The 27,218-nt window shown below is 36.4% G+C and overlaps 1 protein-coding gene across 38 annotated transcripts in view; it reads right to left on the bottom strand.

The window, feature by feature from the left end:
- Positions 1-27,218, bottom strand: part of LOC102948481 (coiled-coil domain-containing protein 7-like) — a 227,246-nt gene that overhangs the window by 15,856 nt on the left and 184,172 nt on the right. For 36 of the 38 annotated variants that reach the window (XM_042991369.1, XM_042991366.1, XM_042991395.1 and 33 more), the window contains 2 exons: positions 21,304-21,387; positions 2,115-2,237 (listed from right to left, as the gene is read on the bottom strand). In XM_042991369.1, coding sequence (XP_042847303.1) covers positions 2,115-2,237; positions 21,304-21,387 — 207 coding nt within the window. Of the gene's footprint in view, positions 1-103; positions 337-2,114; positions 2,238-21,303; positions 21,388-27,218 lie in introns of all 38 variants that reach the window. The other 2 variants (XR_006219729.1, XR_006219728.1) reach the window with 1 other exon arrangement.

Here is a 27,218-nt window from a genome sequence, read left to right as displayed (position 1 = left end):
GCCCTCTGGTCATGCACCTTATGACTCAGTTCTCTGGATAAGACAGGAGAGAAATTGGTCTTTTTGACAGTATCCTGCATACCTAAAGAAGCTGGGTACTTACATGCTCTCATTCTTTCCCATGCAAGAAATCCCGGGATGAAAAGGGCTCTCTTGACAATGAAGTATGGCTGTCCTGAAGGAGTGGTGCAGTAAAGTCAAAATGTTCCTTTTGCCCTCTACAATGTATCCAATATCAGATTTTGTTGTTCCAACAGTGTGCTTGGAACTACTTCCATGGACTCCTGGGCTCAACAAAACGTCTCTCATCTGTGGATGATCACCAACTTGGTTGTCCTTGTGTGGGGCAGGGGGAGGGGAGATGGTAAAAAAAGAAAAAAAGAAACAAAACCCCTGCAATGTTGATGTCATCACTGTGATCCTCCTTCTCTCTTGCCAAATATTTTACAGGAAATGTCACTTATTGTTTTTAGTTCTCTGATATATCTAATTATATCAAAGTGCTTTTTAGAAAGCTTTCTCCCTTCTCATTGAGAAAGGTTTTCTTTTCTCAAATGCTACAAAGCATTTTAATGCAGTAGTGCTTTTAGTATTTGCAAATATAGATGTACAAAAGCTCTTCTTCCTTTTCCTGTGTAAATTAGAATAATTAGCAGTACAGCCTTCACTATTTTTTACCTGCTATAGAGGGTGGCACACACAGTTTTTGTCAGAAGGATAGAGTTTCTTATTCTCAGCATCTTCCTTAATTTTGTCCTTTATCCAAATGCTGTTTTAGTTGGGACCAGAATACTCATTTTTGTATTTGATATGTAATCTAATTTAGAAGGATGCATCCATAAGGATATCTTTGACAATCTGAACTATAGGCATAAACCATTGGTTTCCCCTCACTAATTCAGTTAAAGTTTATTAGATTTTTTTTTACAAATCCTACTGATTTTAAAAGTAACGTGCTGTTGCAGAACACTTTCATTTAAACAAATAAGTATAAGCCTTATATTATTTAATCATTGGCTAGAATTAAACTGAAGCCACAGGCTGAGAGGCTTAGCAAGAGGTTGTAATTGAGAAAATAAAATACTGTTGACATTATTTATTTCAAGCCATAATTCTAAACTAGTCATTAACATTTGTCAAATATGAGCAAAAGCTGGGGGGGATCAAGTCACTAAAGATAAAAACCTTAGTGCATGTTAGAGTAATGGCCCCATAATGTCAAATTTATATTTATTCTTCATCTTATTTTCATGAAAGTATCAAGACTAGATTGTATGAAAATATTTTGGTACATCTTGGTATTAAATACTGAATATAATTTTGGATGCAGGTGGTATAGAAGACTAGCTATCCTAATGACCTAATTCTAACTAAAATGCTACATTTAAAAAATGCATTTTATTTTTTTTAAATTTTTAACATTTATTTTTGAGAGACAGAGAGACAGAGCATGAGTGGGGGAGGGGCGGAGAGAGAGGGAGACACAGAACCTGAAACAGGCTCCAAGCTCTGAGCTGTCAGCACAGAGCCCAATGCTGGGCTTGAACTCACAAACCGCGACATCATGACCTGAGGTGAAGTCAGACGCTTAACCGACTGAGCCACCCAGGTGCCCCTAAAAATGCATCTTAAAAACTATTGCTGAGATGGCATAAAATATACTCAGGAAAGCAACACAAACAAAAAAAGAAGAAGTAAAAGCATTTAACTTGCAGATTTCTGCTAAAAATGTGTGTGTGTGTGTGTGTGTGTGTGTGTTGTACATAATTTTATAAAGTGGATTTATAATGTGGGAGGTGGGGGAGAAGACAAGGTGGGTAATTTCACAATAAAGGGAAGTAAAAAAGAGGGCATAATCAAGTATTTTGGAAAGTACTGGTATAGAACATCATTATTATATATGGCTTATGGTGGCAGATGTGAAAGCTGGGAAAGAAGGGAATGGGATTATAACAGCACAGAGTAGGAACCATTAGAATGACTTTTTAAAAAAATATATATTAGTTATACATACTTTCTGAATGCTTAAAACATTTCATAAAAAGTAAAATGAAAAATCATGCTACAAAAAGTATTCCAGGTAATTAGTTATTTTACATTGTTATATCTTTTACCTTGAGTGTCAAAGGTTGAAAAACTGATCCTGTTTGTAGAGAATTTACGTGGTGCAATGTGACTGTTAAAAAAATCTTCTTGATGTTGTGTGGACATATATCTGTTTTTGAATAAATTCACACCTAAAATAAAATGAAAAAAAATTTCACAAAGACATTGCAAATATTTGCATACTACTCCCTAGTCTCCATGTATTAGTTTTTATTTTTGCATTTGTAATTTTTCTTTTCATATTTTTAAATGTTTATTTATTTATTTTGAGAGAGGGACAGGGATAGAGAGAGAACAAGTGGGGGAGTGCAGAGAGAGGGAGAGAGAGAATCCCAAGCTGGCTTCTACATGGGGCTGGATCTCATGACCCTGAGATTGTGACCTTAGCCAAAATCAAGTCAGACACTTAACTGACTGAACCACCCAGGGGTCCCTTCTTTTCATATCTGAGTGGCCACTTGTCTATCATTCTAATTTCTATAAACTACTTTTTCATTTTCCCTCCCTTTTTTTGTTCTGTACTTTTAGGTAACATCTTCTTTAATCTTGACCTTTAACCCAAACTCATTTTACCTTAAACATGAATATTCATTTCTATATTTGAGCTATAGTCTTGTTTTAACTCCTTTCCTCTTAGCAATTTCTTCCAAATTTTGCTTAGAACATTTAATTATAAATTCACAATTAGTAAATAAGCATAGATTAATTAGCTAAATAAATTTTGTTCTTAAAGGATATGGTATTTTAAATTGACTAAATGTAGGTAAGAGTACTTCATTGCTTTGCCAAAGGTTATTATTTAAAATTGACAAGGACTCCTAATAATAAGGAACATTGAAGCAAATAGTAACTGAAAGTACCAAAACAAAAATAGTCTGAAAATTAAAGACAGAAAAATTACTCTTCATACTTTATCAAATTTGCTAGAGTAAAACACGAAACAAATTTAACTGCTTGATTCAAACAGTTTCATTTTTATAATGCCTTAGTCATAAGCTGTTTGAGTTAGTAATTTTTATTTGTGGGGTGCCTGGGTGGCTCAGTGACTTGAGCATCTGACTTCAGCTCAGGTCATGATTTCAGGTTCATGAGTTTGAGCCCTGAATTGGGTTTGCTGCTGTCAGTGCAGAGCCTGCTTTAGATCTGTTCCCCGCAGCCCCCCCCCCAAAGTCTCTGCCCTTCCCCCGCTCATGCTCGCTCTCTCTCTCTCTCTCTCTCTCTCTCTTAAAAACAAAAATAAAACATTAAAAATTTATTTGCTTCATTTTTTAAATTTTATTTTAATTCCAGTTAGTTTCCATACAATGCTATGTTACTTTCAAGTGTACAATAAATATAGTGATTCGACAATTCCATATACCACCCAGTGCTCATCACAAGTGCCTCATTAATTCCCATCATCTATTTCACCCATCCCCCACCTACTTCCCCTCTGGTAACTATCCGTTTGTTCCCTGTAGTTAAGAGTCTATTTCTTGGTTTGTCTTTCTCTTTCTCTTTTTTTCCATTGCTCATTTGTTTTGTTTCTTACATTCCACATATGAGTTGAATCACATGGTTTTTGTCTTTCTCTGACCGACTTTTTCCACTTAGCATTATATTCTCTAGCTCCATCCTTCTCATGGCATATGGAACTCAAAATGGATTAAAAACTTAAATGTGAGGGCTGAAACCACAAATATCCTAGAAGAGAGCTCAGGAAGTAATGTTTCTGACATTGGCTGAGACAACATTTTTCTAGGTATGTCTCCTGAGGCAAGGGAGAGCAAAAATAAACTATTGTAACTATATCAAAATAAATTCTTCTGCACAGCAAAAACAAACAAACAAACAAACAAAAACAAAAAAAACAATCAACAAATTAAAGGCAATATACTGAGTGGGAGAAGATATTTGACTATTTTAACTAGTTCTTTTTCAGAAATAAATGTGTGATATAATGAAATAAATAAAGCATTCAAAAGCAAAGTTTCAGAAATCTTGCCTTAATCTTAAATTTCACCAAGAACACATATTTTGGTGCTTATATTTGAGATTCAACTATTTCCAAATGCTATATTTCAGCATTGTTTCTGCAAAAGTCATGACTACAATATTTCTTGCACCAGAGAGAAACGTATCTAATAGTGTTACTCCAGGATTAGAAGCAGTAGTGTAATCTGCGAGTAGACAACTACTCTAATAGAGATGTAAGTTCACATACCAACTTAATTATGTACAGGGAATTGCTAACCAATGAAGTAACTGTTATAATCCTCTCATAACACTCATCAACTAGCTCTTACTGTTTTTTCCAGTTTAAAGCAACTGTCCTTTCCAAACCAGCAACAGAAAGTGAGTAGACTAGCAGTGAGAAATACTACACTGAGTATATTCTAAGGTCACTAAAGCACTGGATATTATGGTTTACTTTCTAAGTGAATGAGTTTTAAAATTAATAATATCTAGCTGATTTTCTATTGATAGCAAATACTAAAGTTTAATTAATTATAAGAGGGAATTCATGAAGATTTTTATCCATGTAATAATATATACTTACTGTTGTCATTAATGATCCATACAAAATAAAATCCAAAAAAAAGACATAAACTATAAATATTAGACTTGAAAAATACTTGTCACCAGGGTGACTTTTATGTTGTGTCTTGATTTTATCAATTATTTTTTCTCTTCCAACATTATATGTCAAGTGTCCTACATCAGTCTCTATAGACAAAAAAAAAAAAATCCCCAAACACTTTAAAAGGTAAACATTAATGTGTGGTTGTTTGTGTGTGTGGTATGAATTTAATTAGCATTTGTTATTATAGTAAAAGAGAAAAACACAATGTCTGAATTGTACAATCAAAAATTTCATAGAATTTGCATGGCTAAAGCAATTATATAAGCCTCATTATAATGAAATGTTTAGGGATTTGATCAAGAAAAAAATCAGGATGATGAAAACCTGATAAAACTGAGGCACAACTGACACTGAATAATCCCTTAACGAGTGCTTTTTCTACACAAGGCTATCTTTTTTAAAAAACTATTTTTAATTTTTCTTTTTTAGAAAAGAGAGAGAGCATGTGAAAGGGGGAGAGGGGCAGAGGGAGGGGAGAGAGAGAGAGAGAGAGAGAGAGAGAGAGAGAGAGAATCTTAAGTAAGCTCCATGCTCAGCGCAGAGCCCAACACGGGGCTAGATCCCATGACCCTGCGTTCATGACCTGAGCTGAAATCAAATATCAGATGCTGCACTGACTGAGCCACCTAGGCACCCCTACAATGTGATCTTTTTATAAAAACTTAAATCATTTTGAGGAGTTAATGTTAATATTATAACTTCCAAGTTTACACTAAAAGGACATTCATGCTGTAGGAGTATACAAATGAGATGGAATATGACATTTTTGTTCATAGTTCAAGTTATAAACCATAGTCCCACATCAGAAAAAGTTACTATGAGGCAGAAATTCTTTGACTCTCTCAAGACTATTTTATGCCATCTTTAGGTTATATAATTGTAAACTAAGTAGGCATCAGTGATGTAGAAGAATAAGATATTCTGTGGTCTAAAAAAAGTGTCTATCAGTTCCCCTTATGCATATACCTTGTAGCTGGAGAAAGGAATATGAGTAAATTTGCAGTAGTACCTGCATTGAGATTGCATACCATTTCATTTGAGGTTTTTTTTTAATATATGAAATTTATTGTCAAATTGGTTTCCATACAACACCCAGGGCTCATCCCAAAAGATGCCCTCTTCAATACCCATCACCCACCCTCCCCTCCCTCCCACCCCCAATCAGCCCTCAGTCTGTTCTCAGTTTTTAAGAGTCTCTTATGCTTTGGCTCTCTCCCACTCTAACCTCTTTTTTTTTTTCCTTCCCCTCCCCCATGGGTTTCTGTTAAGTTTCTCAGGATCCACATAAGAGTGAAAACATATAGTATCTTCATTTGAGTTTTTACGGGATTTGAACATTTGCTGGATTTAGAAACTACTAACTAGGTCAAACAAGAGGAAAAACACAAGAAAGATATTAAAAAAGAATTTAAATTAAAAAGGAGATAACTAGGATTGGTGATTTGGATCAAATAAAATACCTAATGTTTTGTGAATGAAAGATGGTTATAGGAAAGCAAGTATCAAAGGTTGGAAACTTATCATAAATCTGACACCATAATAGGGACCTTGCTTTGTTGTAATGACTGAGACCATGAATAATTGTTAAAGGTTGTACTCTGATCTTTGTTGCCCAAATATATATTCACTGCAACATAAGAAGAGGAGGCAACCAGCCTGGGTATCTTTACCAAAAAGAACCACAAAGCATAAGATTGGATAGAACAACTTTCACTACATTTGCGAAAATAAAATGACATACAGCAGTGAGAAATGGGGATATTAGTAGATACATCTGAGGCTTCTTTGGTTGTTTCTGCAATTTGTATAAGTAAGAATGAATTGTCCATTTGAACTGGACCAAGAGATTCCTAAATGAGCACGGAGGCATTAAGAGCATTTCATAGTGGATAGGATTAAAAACTGGAGGGGGGGGAAGTATGTCCTAGAGAAATTTATGATCTAGTAAGAATCACAATTTCCCTCCTTCACTATGACCTCTCACTGCTTTAATGCTTTCTGAAAACTCTCCTTCCTGAAGTTCCTAGTGTAGAGTACACACTTATTTTTATTTTTTATTTATTTTTATTTTTAAAAATTTACATCCAAATTAGTTAGCATATAGTGAAACAATTATTTCAGGAGTAGATTCCTTAGTGCCCCTTACCCATTTAGCCCATCCTCCCTCCCACAACCCCTCCAGTAACCCTCAGTTTGTTCTCCATAATTATGAATCTCTTCTGCTTTGTCCCCCTCCCTGTTTTTGTATTATTTTTGTTTCCCTTCCCTTATGTTCATATGTTTTGTCTCCTAAAGTCCTCATATGAGTGAAGTCACATGCTTTCTGTCTTTCTCTGACTGCCTAATTTCTCTTAGCATACTACCCTCCAGTTCCATCCATGTAGTTGCAAATGGCAAGATTTCATTCTTTTTGATTTCCAAATAATATTCTATTGTATACCACATCTTCTTTATCCATTCATCCATCGATGGACATTTGGGCTTTTTCCATACTTTGGCTATTGTTGACAGTGCTGCACAAACCTGGGGGTGCATGTGTCCCTTCAAAACAGCACACCTGTATCCCATGGATAAATGCCGAGTAGTGCAATTGCTGGGTCATAGGGTAGTTCTATTTTTATTTTTTTGAGGAACCTCCATACTGTTTTCCAGAGTGGCTGCACCAGCTTGCATTCCCACCAATTCATTTTTTTTTCAATATATGAAATTTGTTGTCGAATTGGTTTCCATACAACACCCAGGGCTCATCCCAAAAGGTGCCCTCCTCAATACCCATCACCCACCCTCCCCTCCCTCCCACCCCCCATCAACCCTCAGTTTGTTCTCAGTTTTTAAGAGTCTCTTATGCTTTGGCTCTCTCCCACTCTAACCTCTTTTTTTTTTCTTCCCCTCCCCCGTGGGTTTCTGTTAAGTTTCTCAGGATCCACATAAGAGTGAAAACATATGGTATTTGCCTTTCTCTGTATGGCTTATTTCACTTAGCATCACACTCTCCAGTTCCATCCACGTTGCTACAAAGGGCCATATTTTGTTCTTTCTCATTGCCATATAGTACTCCATTGTGTATATAAACCACAATTTCTTTATCCATTCATCAGTTGATGGACATTTAGGCTCTTTCCACAATTTGGTTGTTGTTGAGAGTGCTGCTATAAACATTGGGGTACAAGTGCCCCTATGCATCAGTACTCCTGTATCCCTTGGGTAAATTCCTAGCAGTGCTATTGCTGGGTCATAGGGTAGGTCTATTTTTAATTTTTTGAGGAACCTCCACACTGTTTTCCAGAGTGGTTGCACCAGTTTGCATTCCCACCAACAGTGCAAGAGGGTTCCTGTTTCTCCACATCCTCGGCAGCATCTATAGTCTCCTGATTTGTTCATTTCGGCCACTCTGACTGGCGTGAGGTGATATCTGAGTGTGGTTTTGATTTGTATTTCCCTGATGAGGAGCGACGTTGAGCATCTTTTCATGTGCCTGTTGGCCATCCGGATGTCTTCTTTAGAGAAGTGTCTATTCATGTTTTCTGCCCAAGTTCTCAGCTATTATTTCTTCAAGTACACTTCAGCACCTTTCTCTCTCTCTTCCTCCTCTGGAATACCAATTATGCTTAGATTATTTCTCTTTAGTGCATCACTTAGTTCTCTAATTTTCCCTTCATACTCCTGGATTTTTTTTATCTCTCTTTTTCTCAGCTTCTTCTTTTTCCATAACTTTATCTTCTAGTGCACCTATTCTCTCCTCTGCCTCTTCAATCCAAGCCGTGGTCGTTTCTATTTTATTTTGCAGCTCGTTTATAGAATTTTTTAGCTCCTCCTGACTATTCCTTAGTCCCTTGATCTCTGTAGCAATAGAGTCATTGCTGTCCTCTATGTTGTTTTCAAGCCCAGCGATTAATTTTATGACTATTATTCTAAATTCACTTTCTGTTATATTATTTAAATCCTTTTTGATCAATTTGTTAGCTATTGTTATTTCCTGGAGATTCTTTTGAGGGGAATTCTTCCGTTTGGTCATTTTGGATAGTCCCTGGAGTGGTGCGGACCTGCAGGGCACTTCCCCTGTGCTGTCTTGAATAACTTGCGTTGGTGGGTGGGGCCGCAGTCAGACCTGATGTCTGCCCCCAGCCCACCGCTGGGGCCGCAGTCAGACTGGTGTGTACCTTCTCTTCCCCTCTCCTAGGGGCAGGATTCACTGTGTGGTGGCGTGGCCTGTCTGGGCTACTTGCACACTGCCAGGCTTGTGGTGCTGGGGATCTGGCGTATTAGCTGGGGTGGATGGGCAATGTGCACGGGGGCGGGAGGGGCAGGCTCAGCTCACTTCTCCTTTGGTGATCTTCTTCAGGAGGGGCCCTGTGGCAGCGGGAGGGAGTCACACCCGTCACCGGAGGGATGGATCTGCAGAAGCACAGTGTTCAGTGTTTGTGGGGTGCAAGCAAGTTCTCTGGCAGGAACTGGTTCCCTTTGGGATTTTGGCTGGGGGATGGGCAAGGGAGATGGCGCTGGGAGCACCTTTGTTCCCCACCAAACTGAGCTCTGTCGTCCGGAGCTCAACAACTCTCCCTCCCATTGTCCTCCAGCCTTCCCGCTCTCCAAGCAGAGCTGTTAACTTATAACCTTATATAACCTTAACTTATAACCTTATATAACTTATAACAGACGTTAAGTCCTGCTGGCTGTCCGAACACACTCCATCTGGTCGCTCCACTTTTGCCAGCCAGACTCGGGGTCTCTGCTTGGCTGGCGGGCTGCCCCTCCACCCCAGCTCCCTCCCGCCAGTCCATGTAGCGCGCACCACCTCTCCGCCCTTCCTACCCTCTTCCATGGGCCTCTCGTCTGCGCTTGGCTCTGGAGACTCCGTTCTGCTAGACTTCTGGAGGTTTTCTGGGTTATTTAGGCAGGTGTAGGTGGAATCTAAGTGACCAGCAGGATGCAGTGAGCCCAGGGTCCTCCTACACCACCATCTTCCCCTGGTTCCCACCAACAATTCAAAAGAGATCCTCTTTCTCCGCATCCTTCCCAACATCTGTTGTTACCTGAGTTGTTAATGTTAGCCATTCTGACAGGTGTAAAGTGGTATCTCATTGTGGTTTTGATTTGTATTTCCCTGATGATGAATGATGTTGAGTATTTTTTCATGTGTCTCTTGGCTATCTGGATGTCTTCTTTGGAGAAGTGTCTATTCATGTGTTTTGCCCATTTCTTCACTGGATTATTTGTTTTTTGGGTATTGAGTTTGATAAGTTCTTTGTAGATTTTGGATACTAACCCTTTATCTGATATGTCATTTGCAAATATCTTCTCCCATTCTGTTGATTGCCTTTAATTTTGCTGATTGTTTCCTTCTGCTGTGCAGGAGCTTTTTATTTTGATTTTTGCTTTTGTTTCCCTTGCCTCTGGAGACATGTTGAGTAAGAAGTTGCTGCGGCCAAGATCAAAGAGGTTTTTGCCTGCTTTCTCCTCGAGGATTTTGATGGCTTCCCGTCTTACATTTAGGTCTTTCATCCATTATGAGTTTATTTTTGTGTATGGTGTAAGAAAGTGGTCCAGGTTCATTCTTCTGCATGTTGCTGTCCTGTTTTCCCAGCACCACTTGCTGAAGAGACTGTCTTTATTCCATTGCATATTCTTTCCCATTTTGTCAAAGATTAGTTGGCCATACGTTTGTGAGTCTATTTCTGTGTTCTCTTTTCTGTTCCATTGATCTGAGTGTCTGTTCTTGTGCCAGTACCATACTGTCTTGATGGTTACAGCTTTGTAGTATAGCTTGAAGTCTGGGATTGTGATGCCTCCTTGTTTGGTTTTCTTTTTCAAGATCTCTTTGGTTATTTGAGTACACAGTTTTAATTGTTACTTTCATGATTTATATTTTCTGTTTGATAAAAACTGGGCATTTTAGATGACATATTATAGCAAATCTGGATACTGAGTTCCCCTCCCCCTTTGAAGCTTGTTGTTTGCCTGATTATTTATTTAGAAATGAAAGCTGGACAATTTTTTTTTGTACTGAAATATCCTTCCCTTCAGTGTGAAGTTTCTAATGTTGCTTTTCTTAGGGCATAGACTTGGCCATGCATACCGCGACCTTTGGATGATAGTTTTTTTAAAGGGGTCTCTTTGAGTATTTCTTTTTTTATTTTTTTCTTGATTATTTCTTTCTCTTGTTTCTCTGTTAAGGTATCACACAGGGATCAATAAGAAATGTGTGAAACACTGTTCAACCAGGAAAAAAGGCAGTTGTATAAACTGTGAACTATATAACAAAACTAAAGGTTTCTACCTCACCTGAGAAATTTGCTTGATAGTTCAATCATATAGAGGGAATTAGTAACCAATGAAATAACTATCTGCTAAATTCCTCTTCTTATTCATTTCATAAGCTAGAATTTCTGCTTTTGTAAATAAAAAGAAACTATCCCATGTAACCAGAAAAAAAGAAAGTGAATAGAACAGCACTTAAAATGTTTCCATCAAGCATATTCCAAGCTCGACTTAGCATTATATTTTATGGATCATATTTTAATGGATGAGTTCTAAAACCTATAATACATGGCTAATTGTCCATTTATAGTAACTGCTAGAATTTCACTAATTATAGGAGAGACTTTACAAAGACGTTTTATCACATAATAATAGCACATAGATTCAACAATCTTTAAAGATCCAAATTTAAACTCCAGAGGAAATAATAAACCTTAAATAGACTTGAAATATTTTTGTTCTTACCAGGATGACTCTTTGACTCTGTCTTGACTTCTCTCTTTATTATACCTCTTCCAATAGCACCTAGGAGGCCTTCTCTATCAGTGTCTATAGAAATAAACAATTCTAAAACACTTTGTAAGGTAAATGTTAACATGTGTGCTTTTGTGTCTAGTATTCCTCTAATTAGCATTTATTATAGGAGGAGAATTATAGTGAAATGTCTGGATGGCAAAAACATAATACCTTAGAATCCAGATAGCTATTAGTGGTCACGTAAGCCCCATCATACTGAAGCATAGAGATGTTTAGTGATTTGACAAAGATGGCATATCTGGATAATGACAAAATTGATGCTCAAACTGGGGCTTCATCTAGAGCTTTTCCCAGAAAATATAAAGTATTTCACAAGTTTAAATCACCCCAGAGCATTTAAGTTAATAATATAACCTTCATGTACATATTAAAAACACATTCATCTAGTGAGGCAGGGCATTACTTTTTTTCCCCAGGTCAGCTTATAAACTATGGTCACTGGAGTCACAGACATTATTGTGAGGCAGAAGTTCTTGACTTGTCTAGGAATATTTTAATGCTCCCCCTTTTATTAGGTTATGTCACTTTAAATCAAGTAGGCATTAGTGATGGAAAAGAATAAAAATAACATATGGAAGGAGATAAAATGCTGTCTCAAATCTTCTTAGCATGTAGACCCTCCACCTGGAGAGGAGGAAATGGGTAATTTGCAATCATGTGAGCATTGACATTGCATCCCTTTCCATTTGAGTCTTCACATGATTTTTAGGTTTTTGTCCTGGATGTGGAAATACTATGTAGGTCTAATGACAGAAAAAATAAAAAGAAACTTATTTAAAATAATTTCACACTGCACAAGAAATAACTAGAATTGGTGACTCTCGGTTACCAATGGGCAAAATTTTAATTGGTTCTAATACAGCATATAACTAAAGTTGAAAACATTTTCACGATCCAGATATAGATTGGAAGTCTTGCTTTGGAGAAATGACTGAGCCTATGAATTTTAAAGTTTTCAATATCACCATGACAACAAAATATATACTGCCATTGTAACCTAAACAGAGGTAGATACCACCAGATGGGGCATCATAACTAAAACCAAAGACAAATAGGATTGGTCAGAACAGGTTTTAAATAATTAAGTAATGACATTTGTGAAAGTAATATGAGCTATAGATTCACATAACTGGAGAACATTAGCGGACCTATTTTAGCCTTTTGGTCTTTCTCTAACAGATGTAATTAGAATAACTCATTCACATGAACTGAGAAGGCAAGGGATTCTTATATAAGCAGGGAAGCAATGAGAATAGCCCCTGAGTGCAGATTGGATTAAACAGTAGAAGCATAAAAGGTAAGTGGTGGGGAAATTTATAAGAGTTACAATTTTCCTCTTTCACAATATTGTTCCATTTCTTTAAGTCTTTTTAAAAAATCTTATGCTGCTTAGAATTTCTTGAGTTATTTTTTAAATATACATACGGTATAAAATTTGCCCATTTTAAATGTTTAATTAATGTTGTTTTTTTTAACGTTTTATTTATTTTTGAGACAGAGACAGAGCATGAACGGGGGAGGGGCAGAGAGAGAGGGAGACACAGAATCGGAAGCAGGCTCCAGGCTCTGAGCCATCAGCCCAGAGCCCGACGCAGGGCTCAAACTCACAGACCGCGAGATCGTGACCTGAGCCGAAGTCGGATGCCCAACCGACTGAGCCACCCAGGCGCCCCTAATTAATGGTTATTAATATATTCCTAGAATTGTGTAACTGTCAGTACAGTTGTAGAATCTACTTAAGATTTATATCATTAAATTCCAGTAAGAGTTAGAAATTTTCCACCATATTTTTGATACAGATTCTGTATATAACTCTAAATTCCTATTCTCTTTCTACATATAAATATAAATATAAAAATACAAATATAAATATATATAAATTCATTTATTATAAAAATGTTTCATTGTTTATAAAACTGTGCCCTATAGAGAAACTGAAAGAATAATAGCAAGTATGTATGGATAGTATTTGCTATAGTAACCATTTTTTGTCTCAGTTTTATTTTTATTTTATTTTTTAATATAATTTATTGTCAAATTGGCCAACTTACAGTATGTAAAGTGTGCTCTTGATTTTTTGGGTAGATTCCCGCAGTTCATCGCTTACATTCGACACCCAGTGCTCATCCCAACAAGTGCCCCCCTCAATGACCATCTCCCATTTTCCCTTCCCCCCCATCCCCTTTCAACCCTCAGTTTGTTCTCTGTATTTAAGAATCTCTTATGGTTTGCCTCCCTCTCGCTCTATTTGTAGCTATTTTTTCCCCTTCCCTTCCCCCATGGTCTTCAGTTAATTTTCCAAAGATCCACATGAGAGAAAACGTATGATATCGTTCTCTGACTGACTCATTTCACTTAGCATAATACCTTCCAGTTCCATCCACATTGCTTCAAATGGCATGATTTCATTCTTTCTCATTGCCAAGTAGTATTCCATTATATATATAAACCACATCTTCTTTATCCATTCATCACTTGATGGACATTTAGTCTCTTTCCATAATTTGGCTATTGTTGAAAGCGCTGCTATAAACATTGGGGTACATGTGCCCCTATGCATCAGCACTCCTGTATCCTTTGGGTAAGTTCCTAGTAGTGCTATTGCTGGGTTTTAAGGTAGCTCTATTTTTAATTTTTTGAGGAACTTCTACACTGTTTTCCAGAGAAGCTGCACCAATTTACACCAGGGCAAGAGGGTTCCTTTTTCTCCAAATCATCACCAGCATCTGTCATTTCCCAAGTTGTTCATTTTAGCCACCCTGACCAGTGTGAGATGGTATCTCAGTGTGTGTTTTGATTTGTATTTCCCTAATGAGAAGTGACGTCGAGCATTTTTTCATGTGTCTGTTGGCCATTTGGTGTCTTCTTTGGAAAAGTGTCTATTCATGTCTTCTGCCCATTTCTTCACTGGATTATTTGTTTTTTGACTGTTGAATTTGGTAAGTTCTTTATAGATTTTAGGACTAACCCTTTATCCAATATGTCATTTGCAAATATCTTTTTCCATTCCATCAATTGCCTTTTAATATTGTTGATTATTTCCTTTTTAGTGCAGAAGCTTTTTATCTTGATGAGGTCCCAATAGTTCATTTTTGCTTTTAATTCCCTTGCCTTTGGAGATGTGTTGAGTAAGAAATTGCTGTGGCTGAGGTCCAAGAGGTTGTTGCCTGCTGTCTTCTCTAGAGTTTTGATGGTTTCCTGTCTCACATTTAGGCCCTTCATCCATTTTGAGTTTATTTTTGTGTATGATGTAAGAAAGTGGTCTAGTTTCATTCTTCTGCATGTTGCTGTCCAGTTCTCCCAGCACCATTTGCTAAAGAGACTGTCTCTTTTCCATTGGATACTCTTTCCTCCTTTGTCGAAGATTAGTTGGCCATATATTTGTGGGCCCAATTCTACATTCTCTATTCTATTCCATTGGTCTATGTGTCTGTTTTTGTGCCAATACCATACTGTCTTGATGATTACAACTTTGTAGTACAGGTTAAAGTCTGGGATTGTGATGCCTCCCGCTTTGGTTTTCTTTTTCAATATTACTTTGGCTATTCGGGGTCTTTTTTGGTTCCATACAATTTTAGGGTTGTTTGTTCTAGCTTTGAGAAGAATGCTGGTGCAATTTTGATTGGGATTGCATTAAATGTGTAGATTGCTTTGGGTAGTATTGACATTTTAACAATATTTATTCTTCCAATCCATGAGCATGGAATGTTTTTCCATTTCTTTTTGCCTTCTTCAGTTTTCTTCATAAGTTTTCTGTAGTTTTCAGCATACAGATAGATCTTTTTTATATATTTAGTTAGGTTTATTCCTAGGTATTTTATGGATCTTGGTGCAATTATAAATGGGATCAGTTTCTTTATTTCTCTTTCTAATGCTTCATTATTGGTGTATAGAAATGCAACTGATTTCTGTACATTGATTTTGTACCCTATGACTTTGCTGAATTCATGTATCAGTTCTAGCAGCCTTTTTATGGAGTCTTTTGGGTTTTCCAAGTAGAGTAGCATGTCGTCTGCGAAAAGTAAAAGTTCAACTTCCTCTTTGCCAATTTTGATGTCTTTTATTTCATCTTGTTGTCTGCTTGCTGATACTAGGACTTCCAACACTATGTTGAACAACAGTGTTGAGAGTGAAAATCCCTGTTGTGTTCCTGATCTCAGGGGGAAAGCCCTCAGTTTTTCCCCATTGAGGATGATATTAGCTGTGGGCTTTTGATATATGGCTTTTATGATATTTAAGTATGTTCTTTCTATCCCAACTTTCTTGAGGGTTTTTATTAAGAAAGATGTTGTTTTTTGTCAAATGCTTTTTCTGCATCTATTGACAGTATCATATGGTTCTTATCCTTTCTTTTACTATTGTGATGTATCACGTTGATTGATTTGCACATACTGAACCAGCCCTATAGCCCAGGAATGAATCCCACTTGATCATGGTGAATAATTCTTTTTATATGCTGTAGAATTCGATTTGCTAGTATCTGGTTGAGAATTTTTGCATCCATGTTGATCAGGGATATTGGTCTGTAATTCTCCTTTTTTTATGGGGTCTCTGTCTGGTTTGGGAATCAAGGTAATGCTGGCTTCATAGAATGAGTCCGGAAGTTTTCCTTCCATGTCTATTTTTTGGAACAGCTTGAGAAGAATAGGTATTAACTCTGCTTTAAATGTCTGGTAGAATTCCCCTGGGAAGCCATCTGGCCCAGGAATCTTATTTGTTGGGATATTTTTGATAACAGATTCAATTTCCTCACTAGTTATGGGTGTGTTCAAATTTTCTATTTCCTCCTGTTTGAGTTTTGGTGTGTGTAGATGTCGAGGAATTTGTCCATTTCTTCAGGTTGTCCAGTTTGTTTGCATGTAATTTTTCATAGTATTCTCTGATAATTTCTTGTATTTGTGAGGGATGGTTGTGATAAATCCATTTTCATTTGTGACTATATATTTGGGTCCCTTCTCTTTTCTTTTTGAGATGTCGGGCTAGGGGTTTATCAATTTCATTTATTTTTTCAAAAAACCACCCCTTAGTTTCATTTATTTGTTCTGCTGTGTTTGGGGATTATATATTGTTTATACCTGGCCTGATCTTTATTATTTCCCTTCTTCTCCTGGCCTTGGGTTTTCTTTGCTGTTCTGCCTCTAGTTCCTTTAGGTGTGCTGTTAGATTCTGTATTTGGATTTTTTCTTGTTTCTTGAGATAGGCTTGTACTACAATGTATTTTCCCCTTACGACTGCCTTTGCTGCATCCCAAAGTGTTTGGACTGTTGTGTTTTTATTTTCATTTGTTTCCATATATGTTTTAATTTATTTTTAATTGCCTGGTTGACCCATTAATTCTTTAGTAAGATGTTCTTTAACCTCCATGAATTTGGAGGTTTTCCAAACTTTTTCCTGTGGTTGATTTCAAGTTCCATAGCATTGTGATTTGAAAGTGTGTACAGTATGATCTCAATTATTTTGTATTTACTGAGGGCTATTTTGTGAACCAGTATGTGATCTATCTTGGAGAATATTCCACGAGCACTCGAGAAGAATGTATATTCTGCTGCCTTTGGATGAAAAGTTCTGAATATCTGTCAAGTCCATCTGGTCCAGTGTATCATTCAGGGCCATTATTTATTGATTTTCTGTCTGGAGGATCTGTCCATTGTTATAAGTGGAGTATTAAAGTTCCCTGCAATTACCACATTCTTACCAATAAGATTGCTTATGTTTGTGATTATTTTATATATTTTGATGTTTCCAAATTCAATGCAGAAACATTTATAGCTGTTAGTTCTTCTTGGTGGATAGAGCCCATAATTATTATATAATGCCCTTCTTCATCCCTTGTTACAGTCTTTAGTTTAAAATCTAGTTTGTCTGATATAAGTATGACTACTCCAGCTTTCTTTTGGCTTTCAGTAGCATGATAAATCGTTCTTCATCACCTCACTTTGAATCTGAAAGTGTCCTCAGGTCTAAAATGGGTCTCTTGTAGGCAGCAAATAGATAGGTCTTATCTTTTTATCCATTCTGATACCCTATGTCTTTTGATTGGAGCATTTAGTCCATTTACATTCAGTGTTATTATTGGAAGATATGGATTTAGAATCATTGTGTTCTGTAGGTTTCATGCTTATAGTGATGTCTCTGTTCCTTTGTGGTCTTTGCAACATTCTACTCGCAGAGTCCCCCTTTGGATCTCTTGTAGGGCTGGTTTAGTGGTGATGAATTCCTTCAGTTTTTGTTTTTCTAGGAAAACCTTTATCTCTCCTTCTATTCTGAATGACAAGCTTGCCGGATAAAGGATTCTTGGCTGCATATTTTTCCTATTCACCACATTGAAAATTTCCTGACACTCCTTTCTGGCCTGCCAAGTTTCAGTAGATGGGTCTGCTACTACCCTTAAGTGTCTACCTTTGTATGTTAAGTCCTGTTTATCCCCTAGCTGCTTCAAAATTCTCTCTTTATCCTTCTATTCTGCCAGTTTCACAATGATATGTCATGCAGAAGATCAAATCAAGTTACATCTGAAGGGAGTTCCCTGTGCCTCTTGGATTTCAATATCTGTTACCTTCCCCAGATTGGGGAAGTTCTCAGCTATGGTTTGTTCAAGTACACCTTCAGCCCCTTTCTTTCTCCCTTCTTCTTCTGGAACTCCTATGATATGGATTTTATTCTGTTTCATTGAATCACTTAGTTCTCTAATTCTCCCCTTGTGGTCTAGAATTTTTTTTATCTTTTTCTCACCCTCATCTTTTTCCATAATTTTATCTTCTATTTCACTTAATCTCCCATCTGCCTATACAGTTCTTGCTGTCATTGCTTCTACTTTATTTTGCACCTCATTTACAGAATTTTTTAATTCATCATGACTATTTCTTAGTTCCTTGATCTCTGCAGCAATAGATTCTCTGCTGTCTTCTATGCTCTTTTCAAGCCCAGGGATTAATCTTATGATTATTATTCTAAATTCTTGTTCAGTTATATTGTTTATATCTGCTTTGATCAATTCCTTAGCTTTCATTTCTTTCTGGAATTTCTTTTGAGGATAATTCCTCTATTTCATCATTTTGGCTAGTTTTCTGTCTCTTATGTGTTTTAAAAGCTTGTTATGTGCCCTGCACCTGGGAACACTAGTATATTAAAGAGGGGTCATACACTGTCCAAGGCTTGTCCCTTCAGAGGTGTTTTTTGGAGTGTGTTACTTGCTCTCTGTTGTTGTGACTCTGGCTGCTTTATTTCCGTACTTGTAGTAATGTTTTAGACCCTCCACAAAGTGTGCTTTGAGTTGTTCATTGAAGTAGTCCTGGGATAGCAAACAAACAAACAAGCAAACAGAAAAAACAAAACAAAACAAAACACTGGCTACAGCAAAACAACAGGGTTGGAGTGGCGTTGATGGAAGAGGCCTTATACTATACAAAGAGAGAAATGACAGGGGCAGGGAAAAAGAAAAGAAAATTGACAAGGCAGAGAAACTCTATGGCTTAATCCAGAGATAGAGCAGGGAAAATAAAGAAGGAGATATAGAATAGGTATAAAGAGAACAGATTAAATATGTCTGCTTAAACAAACCAACAACCAGAACAACTAGACAAGGAAAGAAAGAGAGAAAAATACACACACACACACACACACACACACACACACACAATATGAATTGTCCAAGAATTAAATCAGAAATGCAAAACCCCTGGGTGCCTTGTAACCGGTGGCAGCACTGGTCTGGTAGAGGGGCTGTTTTGTTGGTCACCGTCAATCCCGCTCTCATAAATACAGTTACCAGGCACAGAAGGGCGTGGTTTGGTATAGGTAGGGACCCCCTCCACTGTAGGTCTGCTGTCAGTTCCCTGAAGCTCCACCTTGTTGGTGATGGGGAGAAAAATGGCAACACCCTGGTCTCTCCTCCACAGACCAGGTGTCCCAAACCACTGTTTTCAGACTGTCCTCACAGTGCCGCAGATGGGAACAAGGCAGTTTGTCCCGCTCCACCAACTCCTACACCTCCCTGGTGCTTGGCTGTGATTTAAGCCACAATGTCTTAATGGATCCCACTCCATGCGCCCTGGTTCAGGGGAAAGCTGCTGCATGCTGCCCCACTTGAGGCGGTTTGTCCCACTTCACCAACTCCTACACCTTACTGGCACTTGCCTGGACTTAAACCCTGATGTCTTAAAGGGTCCCCTTCCGAGTGCCCCAGTTTTGGGGAAGTGCTGCTCCACGCCACCGGTATATGGCCTCTGGCTGGAAGGCGCAGGCAGTCTTTGTCCTTTGAATGGTTATATACCTTCTTGCCACATCACTCCAGGGAGGGGATTGCTTTCTTCCACTGCAGACTGTGCCTGTGAACTAGTTACTAAGCCTGGGGCTGGCTCCCCTCCTCCCCAGGTGGGTGAACAGGGCAGCCAGCCCCAGTCGGGAGAAAGCCCTGAAATTAGAGATTGGATCTTTCTCCTTTCTGCTCCGTGGTTTTGTTCTTGTCCAGATACAGTCCTACACTTTCTCCAATCCTTGCCTACACAGCCCATTTTATCTCCCCCAGTTCGCCATCACACACCTATGGCCCGTCCAGATTGTCCCTGTGGGTCCCTAGAGATGTCTTTGTCACTCTGTAACCCAGACTCTTGGAATTCAAAGTCCTTTGGCCTCAACACTGCTGTGTTTGAGGGAGGAAGGAACTTTGGGTTCCCCTACTTCTCCATGTTGGATCTTAACCATTTTGCTTATAAACATCTAGTTCTCTTTAAGCCATTGTTTCAAATTATATTCTCTGGTCTAATTTCTCAGCTCTTATTGTAGTATTTAAGTACTTTAGTTTTGCTCATTCTTTCTTCTTTTTTTTTTTTAACCTTTTTTAATGTTTCTTTATTTTTGAGAGACAGAGCATGAGCAGGGGAGGGGAAGAGAGAGAGAGGGAGACACAGAATCTGAAGCAGACTCCAGGCTCTGAGCTGTCAGCATAGAGCTGGATGCAGGGCTTGAACTCACAAACCATGAGATCACGATCTGAGCCAAAAGTAAGATGCTTAACCACCTGAGCCACTCCACTCATTTTCTTCTGACAGCATAAATTTACTGAGCAGTTCTAGTGAATTTTAATATTTCAGTTACTGTATTTCCATGCTTTCTTTTTTAAAATAATATCCTTCCCTTCACAGTTATTCGCAAAAGACAAAGCCTTTGGACATGTGGACACAGTCACCTTTAGATGACAGTGTTTTTTAACAGGGATATATATATATATGAAAAATACAATCAAATATCTGTATATATTGCATATGTACATGCATATATATGCATGCATGGCATATGCAGGCAATGGCAGTATGTTCATCGCTGTTAATGAGTAAAGGCAGTAGTATAATCTCCAAACTATATAACACAGCCAATGTACTCTGTTATAGTTGATATACCATAAATATGCCATCAAATAGAAGGAAATGGTAACTAATGAATTAACTATTCTAAATTCTGTTGCTATTATATTCATGAAGTATAGAAAATTAATAGTATGTGATTGGACACACTTTCACCAACCATATTTTAAGGCCACTATAGCATTTTATTTTATGGTCTAATTTCTAAATGGATGATTTCTAAAACTCCTAATATCTAGCTAAATTTTTATTTCTAGTAAACACCAGAGTATAATGAATTATGAGAATATTTATGAAGATTTTATCTGTATAGTAATAACATATAGCTACTATTTTCATATAGACCCAGTCTTCATTAAACTCCGAAGAAGTTCATTTAAAACCAGAAATATAGACTTGCAAAACTCTTGTTCTTACCAGGGAGACTCTTTGATTGTATCTTCTTTTCCTTCACCAATATACTTCTTTCAATGGCATCCTTCAAGTGTTCTATATCAGTTTCTATACAAATAAGAACATCAAAACACTTCATAAGGTAACTCTACTAAGGTAGAACTATCTACTTGTTATTAAATAATAAGAATTATAATAAAATATTTGTATTGCTTAATCAGCAAACTTTATTATTGGAAGGTATATTAGCAATCATTAAGTCTCCATATATTGTGTATCTAGATAATGACAAAATTGACACACAAACTTACATATCATAATCTTTTAACCAGTGCCCTTTCCATACAATACTATGTCTTTGGTTAAAATAAAATATACTGGAGAGTGTATGATAATAATATAACTTTAAAGTTTATACTAAAATCATCATCATATTGTAGGGGTATATCTAGTGATGTGGAACATAACATTTTTTTCCTCACAGGTTACATTACAAACCATGGCCTCCATTGTCAGAGAAAATTAGCAGGGAGCAGAAAATCTTTGACTTACCTAAGAATATTTTATGCCCCTTTCATATTATTTAATTGTAAAAAAACAAGTAGGCATCTGTAGTGGAAAAGAATAACAAGATATTTTGTATATTAAAGGGAAAAAAAGTGGTTTCCCAGGTCTCGTTAGCATGAAGACATTGTTACTGGGGAGGAGGACATGGTTAAATTTGCAGGAATGCCAGGATTGAGACTTGGTCTCTTTTCATTCGAGTGTTTATGTGATTTGAAATTTTTGCTTGATTTAAAAACTACAACTAGATCCAATTACAGGAAAAATATATGAACATGGCTAAAGGACAGTTTATACTGAAAAAGGAATACTTAAGAATCATCAAGTAAGGTCAGCTACAGGGTCTAAAGTTTTGTGAAGTTGTTTCTAACTGCATGCACCTAGATTTGGAAACCTGTCATGAGCTAGTCATCCAGATGGAAGTGTTTCTTTGGAAAAATGGCTGAGTCAATAAATAGTTAATGTTGCACTGTGACTTTGGCAATCCAAATATAGCAACACTGCAATCTGTATAAAGGTGGTGACCTGCTACAGCATTACAAAAATGAAATGTGTCGGATTTGGTAGAACTAGTTTTCAATAATTAAGTAACAACCAGTTGAGAATGTAATAAGATCTATGGCAAAAATAAATAAATAAAACATGGGCGAATATTAACAGATGCATTTTAACTTCTCTGGATCTTTCTCCAACTGGTATATATAAGAAAGATTTCCTCATTTGAATTGAGGAAGCAAAGGATCCTAAAATAAACAAAAGACAATGTGAATAGTATTTGAGAAAAGATCAGGTTAACTATTAGGAATTAAAAGTTATGTGCTGGAGAAATAACCTAGATTCACATTTTTTTCACTTGTATCTTTCCACTTCCCAAATTATTTTTTTAAATCCTATTGTGCTTGGAGTTCACTGAGCTGTTTTTAAAAACGATGTAACAGAGTACAGATCTTTTACCTTTTTGGTTAGGTGTATTCCTAGATATCTTATGGTTTTGGTACAATTGTAAATGGGATCTATTCCTTGGTTTCTGTTTCTGCTGCTTCATTACTAGTGTATGGAAATGCAACACATTTCGGTACATTAATTTTGTATCCTGTGACTTTACTGAATTTATGTATCAGTTCTAGCAAGTTTTTGGTGGAATCTTTTGGGTTTTCTACATAGAGTATCATACAATCTGCAAATAGTTCAAGTTAGACTTCTTTGCCAATTTGGAGGACGTTTATTTCTTCTTGTTATCTGATTGTTGAGGTGAGGACTTATAGTACTATATTAAATAATGGTAGTGAGAGTGGACATCCCTGTCTAGTTCCTGACCATAGAAAAAAAGCTCTCAGTTTTTCCCCATTGAGGATGATATTAGCTGTGGGTCTTTTGTATATGGCCTTTATAATGTTGAGGTATGTTCCCTCTATTCCTACTTTTTGAGGTTTTTCATGAAGAATGGATGCTGTACAGGGGCGTCTGGGTGGCTCATTCAGTTAAACATCTGACTTCAGCCCAGGTCATGATATCATAGTTCCTGGGTTCAAGTCTCGTGTTGGGCTCTCTGCTGACAGCTCAAAGCCTGGATCCCACTTTGGATTCTCTGTCTCTGTGTCTCTCTGCACCTCTCCTACTCTCTCTCTCTCCCTCTCTCTCTCTCTCTCTCTCTCTCTCAAAAAAGCGAATAAACATTAAAAAATGTTTAAAAAAGGAATGGATGCTTACATATGATTCTTTCCCTTTCTTTTATTAAAAGATCTGCAACCTGAAAACTATAAAACACTGATGAAATAAATTGAAGGTAACACAAAGAAATGGAAAAACATTCCATGCTCATAGATTGGAAGAACAAACATTATTAAAATGTCTATACTACCCAAAGCAATCTATACATTTAATGCAATCTCTATCAAAATACCACAAGCATTTTTCACAGAACTAGAGCAAACAATCATAAAATTTATATGGAACCACAAAAGACCCCAAATAAGCCAAAGCAACCTTGAAAAAGAAAAGCAAAGCTGGAGGCATCACAATTCCAGGCTTCAAGCTATATTACAAAGCTGTAGTGATCAAGGCAGTATGGTATTGGCACAAAAACAGACATATAGATCAATGGAACAGAAAACCCAGAAATGAACCCACAACTATAAGGCTGACAAATCTTCAACTAAGAGAGAATAAATGCACAATGGGAATAAGACAGTTTCTTCAACAATGGTATTGGGAAAACTGAACAGTGACATGCAGGAGAATGAAACTGGACCACTTTCTTATACCATACACAAAAATAAATTCAAAATAGATGAAAGTCCTAAATGAGAGATGAGAAACCATCAAAATCCTACAGGAGAACACAGGCAGTAACCTGTTTGACTAGCAACTTCTTACTAGATACATCTCCTGAGACAAGGGAAACAAAAGCTAAAATAAACTATCAGGACTTCATCAAGAGAAAAAGTTTCTGCACAGTGAAGGAAAAAATCAACAAAACTAAAAATCAGCCTATGGAATGGGAATAGATATTTGCAAATGATATGTCTGACAAAGGGTTAGTATCCAAAAATATGTAAGGAACCTAGAAAACTCAACACCCAAAAAGCAAATAACCCAGTTGAAAAATGGGCAGAAAACATGAATAGTCATTTTTCCAAAGAAGACATCGAGATGGCTAACACATGAAAAGATGCTCAACATCACGCATCATCAGAGAATTAGAAATCAAAACTTTAATGAGATATTCTGACATCTGTCAGAATGGTTAAAATTAATAACACAGGAAACAACAAATGTGGGTGACAATGTGGAAAAAGGGGAACCGTCTTACACTGTTGTTGGGAATGCAAACTGGTGCAGTCACTCTGGAAAACAGTATGGAGGTTCCTCAAAGAGTCAAAATAGAACTACCCTATATTTATGTATGTATATGTGTGTGTGTGTGTATATATATATATAATTTCATATATATTACATATATATAAAGTCTTGTGAGTTGTAATATATATACATATATTATATACATATTTCACCTCTTCTTTATCCATCCATAAGTTGATAGACATTAGACTATTTTCATTTATTGTAGGTAATGTTGCTATAAACATCAGAGTACGTGTATCCCTTCAAATTAGTATTTTTGTATCCTTTCAAAAAAATTTTTAATAGTTTTTTCTCTAGAGCAATTTAGGGTTTCAGAGAAGTTACACAGAAAGTACAGAGTTCCCAAATACTTCTTTCCCCTAACACACAATTTCCCGTTATTAACATCCTATTTTAGATAATATATTTGTTGCAGTTGATGAACCAATGTTGATGAGTTACTAATAATATTCATAGTTTATGTTAGTGACTCCTTTTGTTATACAAGTCTACAGATATTGACAAATATATAGTATCATGTGTCCACCACTATATTATTATACAAAATAGCTTCAGCACCCTGAAAATTCCTTGTGCTCCAACTCTTCATTACTCCTCAATCTGAACCCCTGGCTACTTCTGAAATTTTAACTATCTGTATAGTTTTGCCTTTCTCAGAGTGGTATATAATTGAAATAATATAGCTTTTCCAAGCTGGCTTCTGTCATTTAGTAATGTGTGCTTAAGTTCCTGCCATGTCTTTCTGTAGCTTGATAGCCCAATTCTTTTTATTGTTGAATAATATATCATTATATAAATGTACCACAGGTTGTTAATCCATTAACCTATTGAAAAACATCTTTGTTGCTTCCAAAATGGGGCAATTATAGGTAAACCTGCTATAAATATTCATGTGCAGGTTATTGCCTGGATATAAGGTTTCATTTGGGTAAACACTTGGGAGCATAATTACTGGATTGTATGGTAAGATAATGTTGACCTTTATAAAAATGTCAAACTGTCTTCCAAAGTGGGTATAGCATTTTGCATCTTCAAAAACAATAAATTAGAGTTCATGCATTCCATATACTTTACTACATTTTGTGTTGTCAGTTTTTGGTTTAGCCATTCTCATAGGTGTATCTCATTAGGTATTTCATTGTTTTTATTTGCAATTTCCTAATGACATTTGATGATTTCATTATGCTTACTTGTCATCTTCTATCTTCTTTGAAGAGATGGATGTTCAGATATTTTAAGAGTTTTAAAATAGCATTTTTTTTTAATGTTTGATTATTTTTATATATTTCAAACACAAATACTTTATATGAGATATGTGTTTGGCAAATATTTTCTATCAATATATAGTATGTCTTTTAATTCTCTTAAAAATGTCATTCACAAAATGTAAGTATTAATTTTAAAGAAGTCCAAACTCATCACAATTTTTCTGCTTCTCTTTTTCTAGTTTCCTAAGGGGGAGGAGAGATTATTGATTTTTTACTTTCTTATTATCTAATATATTAACTCAACGCTATAAATTTCCTTCTAAGCACTCCTTTCACTGTTTTATCACACACATTTTGATAAGCAATATTGTAATTTTCACTTAGTTCAAATTTTTTAAATTTATTTTGACACTTCTTCTTTGAACATGCACTTTAGAGGCATATTGTCTCATCTTCAAATATTTTGAGATTTTCCATCTACATGTGTCACTGATTTCTCATTTAATTTCATTACGGGCTGAGAGCATGATTTGTGTGATTTCTATTTTAGACAAATTTTTAACACACTATTTCTATCTTAAAATGTGGTCCATCTTTGTGAATATAGCTTGTGAGTTTGAAAGCAATGCGTATTCTGCTATTGTGGATGGGGTATTCAGATAGATATCGATTAGAAGCAGTTGATTGATGGTGTTGTTGAGTTCACCTATGTTATTATTGATTTTTTTGCCTGCTGGTTATAGTCATTTCTGATAGAAGGGTGAAGTCTGCAAGTATAATAACGGATGTGTTTATTTCTCCTTATAGTTTTATCTATAGTCCAGTTTTTGCCTATGTATTTTGGCACATATGAGTTAAGGCATACACACATTAAGGAATATTATATATTCTTGGAGAATTTGTTCTTTTATTATTACTTAACACTTCTATTTATCCCTGGTAATTTTTCTTTCCTTGAACTCTTTTTCTTTTTTTAAGTCTGCTTTTTCTGATTCTAATACAGCTATTCATGCATATTTTTCTCCATGCCTTTATGACATATCCATTTTTTCCACCTTAATTGAAGTGTAATTAACAAATAAAATTATAATATATTTAAAGTGCACAGCACAACGATTTGATATTTGTACACATTGTAAAATGGTTGTCACAATCAAGTTAACACATCCATAACTTCACATAGTGAATTTCCCTTCCTTCCTCCCCTCCCTCCTCTTTTTCTTTCTTTCTTTCTTTCCTTTCTTTCTTTCTTTCTTTCTTTCTTTCTTTCTTTCTTTTCTTCTCCCTCTGTCCCTCCTTCCC

The sequence above is a fragment of the Panthera tigris genome, chromosome B4, assembly GCF_018350195.1.
Source record: "Panthera tigris isolate Pti1 chromosome B4, P.tigris_Pti1_mat1.1, whole genome shotgun sequence".
NCBI classification, from domain to species: Eukaryota; Metazoa; Chordata; class Mammalia; order Carnivora; family Felidae; genus Panthera; species Panthera tigris.
Note: the sequence above shows the minus strand (reverse complement) of the source record. Positions and strands in the feature narration are given on the sequence as shown.